The sequence below is a fragment of the Etheostoma spectabile genome, chromosome 19 (assembly GCF_008692095.1).
Source record: "Etheostoma spectabile isolate EspeVRDwgs_2016 chromosome 19, UIUC_Espe_1.0, whole genome shotgun sequence".
Taxonomy (NCBI): domain Eukaryota; kingdom Metazoa; phylum Chordata; class Actinopteri; order Perciformes; family Percidae; genus Etheostoma; species Etheostoma spectabile.
This window is the reverse complement of record NC_045751.1, coordinates 15,424,037-15,431,642: the sequence shown is the minus strand read 5'-3', so window position 1 is coordinate 15,431,642 and position 7,606 is coordinate 15,424,037. Positions and strand designations below refer to the sequence as shown.

Sequence of the window (7,606 nt, the reverse complement as noted above, 5' to 3'; positions counted from 1 at the left end):
GGGGGGGGGGGGGGCTTCTTAATGAGGCTAACTGCTGAGGGGAAGAAACTGTTTTATGGTGTGAGGTTTTGGTCCTGATGGACTGCTATCATAAATTAAAACTAAATTAAATATACTTAATTTGGTTACAGTTTTAAGTTAGACCTCTTTTGCATGCTGAGTTGTTGTATTTAGTTCTCTTTTTTGTTTTTGTTTAATCTTTTTTTTATTTTCATTTATCATTTCTAAAATTGAACTAACATGAAGTTTTTCTGCATCTTCTGAATTCTGATGGAGTTTACAAGGAAACTTAAAAGCAGCATTAAGTAAATCCATGCTTTGTTTTCTCAAGCACCTAATGCCCTCAAGTTAAACACAATGTCATTACCGGATGTCAGCAAATGTTGACTTCAAAATAAAAGTCTGAAATGTTGAGTCGGGAGAGGACATTGTGATGTGAAGTCAGATAACAGTTGAAAGTATCCCAACACTTAGTGATTTCATTAAGATTAGTCATAGCTATTAAGTAGACAATAATCCATGTTAATATTGCAGTTGTTAGGTGTCTTTTCCACTTGAACTCACGAATGAGCCACATTTGCACATGATGATAACTTTACATGATCACATTTAAAGGACTCTAATAAGTGTCTGGGTATACGAATGTAACTGGCTGTGACTCAGTGTGAATTCAAAAGTTCAGCACTGTTTGGAATTCTGTGTAGTAAAATTAAATGGAAAATTGATTTACTTTCCAATAATTTACACTGCAAATTTGCGGAGATTGCTGAAATGTTGGGAAAGTCTCCAATTCTTGACAAAAAAAATTCAGGCATCTACTGTTTAATGTGGATTTAAAATAGTATTTTGGTCATGTTTTATTTACACTTATTTTACTTTACATGATCTATACCATGTTTTCCCACTTGACAGGAAAACAGGTAAAACATTTAATATGTGGAAAATGGGTCCAAATTTAATATGTAGCCTACAGTAGGAAAACCTTGAGTTCAACTGTAGACAAAGGCTGGAAAAGTACACTTGGTTAATATAGGAACACAGTGAACAACGTTTGCGTACACAGAACTAACGTTGAGCTTGACACTTAGCAGATTAACTTTTTTTTTTTTCTTCCTTTAAATGTATTTTCTAACCTCGTCAAACAATGTGAACGCTTGTTTCCTGGCCCTATTTAAAATTTCAAACTAATCAGCCTGATAACCTGCGGCTGTCCCACCTGCTGCCATAGCTACGCCTGCCACAGCTGCAGGTCCTCAGCCAATTAAACCAGGGGGCTCATTCAGAGCACTTTCAGCAGGAGTCAGGACAAGTGACGAGTGAGTTACCGCACAATATAAAATGTATTGATGCCACCATTTTATCCATGAATATCCCAGTTGAGTAGGCTAATACATATTTCAGTGCGTAGGCGTACATAAGCCGTGTTTCCGTGCACGTATTAGGCTACATTTTGAAAAATTACGTTTGAAATCTAATCATAGAATTGTAATATTAAAAAAATTCCGTTTTGTGCATTAACTGCTGTTTAGACTCGTGCTTTTTAAATAGTGAGTGTAGGCCTATCTTGAGTGTGTGTAGAGTGCGGTCACCCTGCTTCGAATTATGTCAGCCAATGAGAACTGTCTCATTGTGCAAGCATCGCTTGGTAAATTTTGAGGTAAAACCACAGACTAACCGACTTACGACTTTGTTAAATGAGCATTCTAAATTAATAAATGTTAGCCCATGTGATCCCCTAATTGTTAAAATGGTCATTTTGTAGTTTTTTTAGTTTAGCACGGTTTTATTTTGATGGTTCAAACAGGAAGTGCTATATTTAACCTTCCCGTCTTTGACATATGACTCACGGAGTTGTCAGGCTGAGGGAGGCAGAGTTGAACACGGCGAGGAAAGGGAGGACGGTCGGCGGTACCGAGGGTCACAGGGATGTACAGTAAACACAGGCAGAAAAATGCCCAAATATCACCGGCAAAATGTGGACGTTTGCTCGTTTTTCTTTATTTTCTGTTGCTGAACGGCACACTGGACAGAGCCAGCGGAAACACCGGAGAACAAGGTACAAAAAAAGAGCGGACATGCTGTAAAACTTCTTTTAGCATCTAGCCTAGTTACCAGTTGCGCGTTGAGACATTGAAGCACAATAGATAAACACGTATGCAATGTTTGAAATGTGGTAACATTACGGGTTTTTAATTATAGCTGTATTTGATGGATGTGATAGCACTGAAACTTTACTTTACGAGTTACTAGCCGTTATATAAATGTCTGGGCAGCGCACGCCAAATTCCATATACAAATCTGGCAATTGAATGACCCCACGGCAAAGGCAAAAATGATATACTGGATCGTTTCTGAATAATATGGATTGATTCTTTATGTTGCCATGGTCTGCATCCAAAACACCAACACACCATTGAATAACGGTGTGATAACATCTCTACTTTTGTCACCGGCTCTTTTGTTAACGATACTCCCACAACTGCCTCCTCTTGGTGTCAAATATTAGTTAAAAAAAAAAAAAATTAGGTCAAATGATAAAAGTGGACATTGTTGAGCTGTGACTTTCATGCCGAATTTAACGGTACACTGTTAGCTGTTGTAAAAATAAGGTACAATGTGTCTTATCATGTTTATATTTCACTGTATGCAAGGGAACATTACATTTTCGAGTTTTTAAACGTGTTTCGGCGAGTGTCTCTTAATCCAAGCACATATCGAAGCGAGTGGCTGTCCTTTAACCATATATTTTCCTTTTTAAGATTTATTATAGACGTTTGTGCAGTTTTGTATTGTTGCAGAACAAAAGTTTAAAATGTATTTAGGGTTGATGCCGAATTACAATAGTTTTGTCAGCCAGACTACAGAGTCAGCCCGGTCCTCTGTGTGCGTTGTCCATAAAAGGCAGCAGAGAGTAATGCTGGAATACAGCAGACCGTTACAGTAGAGTAGCCTAGTCCAGAAATCAGCCAAATGTCTCAAAAAGTCAGTTTTTGTGGAATTATGGGTGAAATCACCACTAAATACCTGGTTGGATCGAGTCCATTTTCCACTGATAAGGGACTGACTCGGCTGGGAGTCTTGTCAGTAGCCTACAACTCTATTTGAAACGTCAAGAAAATAACTCAAAGAAATTGAACGTATTCAGCACGTTCCCGTTCTCAGCCGTCCACAAAAAGGCCAGCGTGTGTGAACTTACTCAATAAGTTAAAAATTTGATTCAAACACTATCGTGTGTGTGTGTGTGTGTGTGTGTGTGTGTGTGTGTGTGTGTGTGTGTGTGTGTGTGTGTGTGTGTGTGTGTGTGTGTGTGTGTGTGTGTGTGTGTGTGTGTGTGTGTGTGTGTGTGTGTGTGTGTGTGTGTGTGTGTGTGTGTGTGTGTGTGTGTGGAGAACACAAATCTAGTTATGGCTAAAATATCCAATAACATGAACACTTGTTAGATGCAATCTAACACTACAGCCCTGTGTGTTTGTGGTGTCCACTGTTTAATTGTGGTCAGTTTTGAGGCCATAGTCTTTATAGCAGTGTTGAATTGCACTGCATTATATTGTAAGGTGATTTTGTCCTCACACTTTATGTAAGCCTACTGTTGAGAATTGTATTGATATCAGTGATTTAATCTTGAATTGCCACACCTATCTCTACAGCTGTGGAGTAAGGTCTGGCTATAACACCGATGCATTTTGGGATAGGAGGAAAAAAATGCTCTGTTTTTGTTTTGCATTTAAACCAATCACAACTCTCTTGGGTGGCAATAAGCTCTGCAAGGATGTGATGGCTCTGCGAAATAGTCTTGGGAAGGGAAATTCAGAAGTTGTTTTTTTTTTGCAACATGCAAAAAGAAAACGCCACTTACAATATTAGATTTAGTTACCTGTTCACACAATACAGTAACGTGAGCAATTTAACTTAGCTGGATACATGGTAAAACGTCATTTGCGCTTCCCAGTGTATTGCTGTGTCTTCCACAGTAATCCCACCAATCAGTCCCTAAATATCCCAGAGAAAGTGTTGGAAACCTATTCTTTGTAAATCTTAAAGAACCAAGCATGCGTCTAAACTGTGACAGCTACGTGGCTAGCGACCCCGGCGGTCCCTTTGTCTTTGAATCCCAGCTGCAGGAGACAATGCTTTCACGCAACACGCTGTATTCACTTTGCTGTTTGAGACGTTTCCTGGTTAGTGGGGATAATTCTCTCAAAACCAACATGAAAAAATAGTTATGTTCCCCCAGCGTTTTGTTTTGAGGCTGTGTGTAAAATGAGTGGTGACATTAACATTAAATCACCTGTTTAACATAACTGTATCCTAAGGTACCATCTATGTGCTGGATTTTTCCTTAGTGGTGGTTGGCTAGCAAATGGCACTGTTATTCTTCATAGTAGTGTTCATAGTGTGTAAAAATATGTTGTGAGATGCATGTTGCAAAATGTGTTACTGTATGTCTCTACAATTGTTCATTAGCTATGTATGTGTGATAGCTGTAAAGCTGAACGGACTCGGTAGTAAAACAGGTTTTATTTAGGTCTAAAGACTCTATCGGTGAGAGAACAGACACGGTGAGAGAGCAGGTAGCAGGGCAAGCCAGCTACCGGTAGGATAGAGACAAGGTAGGGGAATTTAAACGATTGATTGTTGTCATGTAAGGGGTCTGTTCACGTTTCACAGACATTTTAATTGCATTTTGTGTCTGTCAAGAGGCACAAAAGCACTCTAGAACTTGCCCTGACCACTGCCGTTTTTAGCTGAGTGGAAGCTTGTACACGTAGCTGCAGCTACTCCGTGTTGCCTGCACCGATTCGGGACAGGTTTTTTAAATTGAAAGTACACATATTTATAGTGATCAAGATTAATCTAAAAATTGGCCAGAATTCTCCTTAAGTAACACTACTGATGGAAACTGGCAGCAGGTTCAACAGAAGAGGACTGCCACTTTTCCTATTAGCTTCCCAAGCAGTCTGTCCTCCCTTTTTATGTTTTACCATTCTGTTTCATTTTTGGTTGATCCATTACTTTGTATCAGCATTTCCTTTTACAGCATGGTGTCAACCAGTAATGCACCAGTTAATTGGCTGCATATCACAACTGGCCAGAAAACACTCTATATAGAACAGTGGTAATTGGTTGTTCCTCTGTTCCAATTGCCTGCATGAAATTCCCCCTCCAAAAAAACAATACATCAGGAAAGTGGTGAGTGTGTGCCATTAAAGCTGGGCGCAAATTTGCAGCAGTCAGCAGAAACACTGTCATCCCCCATCAAATCATCCATCTGCCAATAACGGTTTATCTCTGAACACAGCATCTGTCAGAGGGAAAATAATGTAGCTATTTCTTTGGGTAACAAAAAATAAACAATGTATTTAAAGAATTGTGAGGATATGTAATGTGCAGGACATTTAAAAACAAGATAAACTGTGGTAGACAAACTGTGATGTTGTGACTGTTTACAAAAATATCTTTGGCATGTCTTAGGGATGCTCTGATGCTTGGCTAGACATCGGAATCGGCGGCTGTTCACCCTACTGCCATCGGCAAATAAGAGAAAAAGCTCCAATGGCAATAGCCAATGTTTTTGTTTGCGCTGCCTTAATGTTGTGTTAATTCCGCTGACTCGTACAACTGTAGCCCATCCAGCTTTGACAAAGAATGTTGCTTTGACATTTCAAGTGTGCAACGGTTAAAGCTAATAAAAACGGAGAAATGACCTGGGGTCCGTTTCAGAAAACTGGTTTAGTGAAAACTGAGTTTAACCCTGAGATGAGGGGACACTGGGGTTTCCGTTTCAGAAAGGGAGGTTATTTGAACCTGAGAAGGAGTGGTAACTCCAGCCATTTCAGAAAGAGAGGTCACTTAACCTCAGAGTCAGTTACTATGGTAACTGAGCCTTTGAACCTAACCTGGTCGGGAGCAGGTTTTCTTCAATAAACTGTCTCCTCCCTCCGGCAGTTTTCTTTACATTAGTGATGTGGAGCATAATAATAAAGCCACTGTATGCAGAGCTGTTAGTGGTTTAAAAAAAAAAAAAAAAAAAAAAAACGGTTATGTTATAGGCTACCTGTGGTTAAATATGAAATTAATACACTATATTGGCGCCTACGCATTGACTCGAGCAGGTATTTTGCGGCAGCAGCTGTGTTGGCTTTTTTTAACAAAATATAAGCTAAAACTTGCTGAGTGTGCGCATGAGTAGTTTCAGAGGGGTAAAGTATGCCGACCAGTTTGTTTGTGGTTGTTGCCATGGTGAATCGTAGATTCATTCATGGTTAGACTCAACATGGTTAGTTTGGTAAACCTCCATCTAGAAACGGGCCCCCGGAGGCCAAGAGAGCACAGACCGACGGAATGGCTCAGCCCATGTTAACCACAACATTGAAGGAGGTGAAATCCCCACGGACAGCGTAGCTAAGGGCTGGTAGCATGCAGCAGCATAACAGGGTAATGTTAGATAACGGAAAAACAACACCAAATCCTCCTGGTTCCTTGAAGTCACCGCGTAGCAACATTTTGCTCTCCCTGTGAGTGAATTGTGAAAACAAACAACAAAGCATGCAAGAGGTATTTAAGAAAGCAGGTTTAACAAACAGAGTTCCAACCTGAACTTTGGGTTGTCTGTCAGACTCAGACTTTCCAGTTTCAGAACAGGTAATAAGAATTAAGAGCATGTAAAAAAAACTCAATCAATGGAATGCAAATAACATGATGATTCATGGCAACAGGACAAGAAAAAGCCTGAACCTCCTGCTTCTCCGCAGTAGTTAGAAATATTAATGAATGCTTATGAACATATATTTAATCCTTCCTACAAGAGGATGATGAAGATGCATTGTCAGCTGCCACAAGGAAAGATACAGAGAGGCCTTTACAAATAACAGTCTAACTGATGGTGTTCCATGATAAAACTTAATAAAACAGAACAATGCTGGGGATTATGAGGAAGAGGGGCAATCTACTTCCTCAGACCAACTTGGCTCTTGTACGATTTTCAGTATTGGCTGTAGACTCAGTGAAATTTAGAAGCCCTGACACTGTGAAATTCTATGCCATTATGTGTTCCTATAGCTCCCTGTGAAACAGCTGTAGAAGGTGTACTTGGAGCAAAATATTGAAAAAGCTGATCTAGAAATGGACCACTGAGGTTGTTAATGGAAAAAGCCATAATCAAAATATAACTACTAGAACATTTTTTTAATTTGTGATTTTTGAAGTGGTTGATTTTACTTGTTTCGACAACATAAACATGACAAATATTAAGTACTCTACTGCATTTGTACTTGTCGGAAGTAAAGAAGACTTCATGAAAAGAAAGGCGTATTGTTTTTGGCGATGGGGAGGTAAAGAATTGTAACACTTTGGGTTATAAGAATAAACTTAGGGTTAGTCGAAGAAAACCTTGTAGCGAGCAGGTTAGGTTTACAGAGTATGTTACAGAGCAGCTGACTCAGGGTTAAGCTGAACTGGCTTTGTGAAACCGAAAACCCAGAGTTTCAGTCAACTCTGAGTCAACTGAGTTTTCACTAAACCTACTTTCAGAATCGGGGCCCCCTCTGTGGTGCCATCAGGTAACTCGCTAATGGTGGGTAATTTCTTCTAATTTTTTTATTTTATT

At 39.5% G+C, this 7,606-nt stretch overlaps 1 protein-coding gene and 1 long non-coding RNA gene across 3 annotated transcripts in view; one reads left to right on the top strand and one right to left on the bottom strand.

Moving 5' to 3' along the window:
- LOC116707251 (uncharacterized) overlaps positions 1-1,703 on the bottom strand; it is an 8,325-nt gene extending 6,622 nt beyond the window's left edge. The window contains exon 1 of the long non-coding RNA XR_004336448.1: positions 1,687-1,703. This is a non-coding gene — a long non-coding RNA (uncharacterized LOC116707251). The remainder of the gene's footprint in view (positions 1-1,686) is intronic.
- Positions 1,704-1,831: 128 nt separating this feature from the next.
- adam19a (ADAM metallopeptidase domain 19a) overlaps positions 1,832-7,606 on the top strand; it is a 158,663-nt gene continuing 152,888 nt past the window's right edge. For both annotated transcript variants that reach the window (XM_032544520.1, XM_032544521.1), the window contains exon 1: positions 1,832-2,056. In XM_032544520.1, coding sequence (XP_032400411.1) covers positions 1,927-2,056 — 130 coding nt within the window. In that variant the 5' untranslated portion in view covers positions 1,832-1,926. The remainder of the gene's footprint in view (positions 2,057-7,606) is intronic.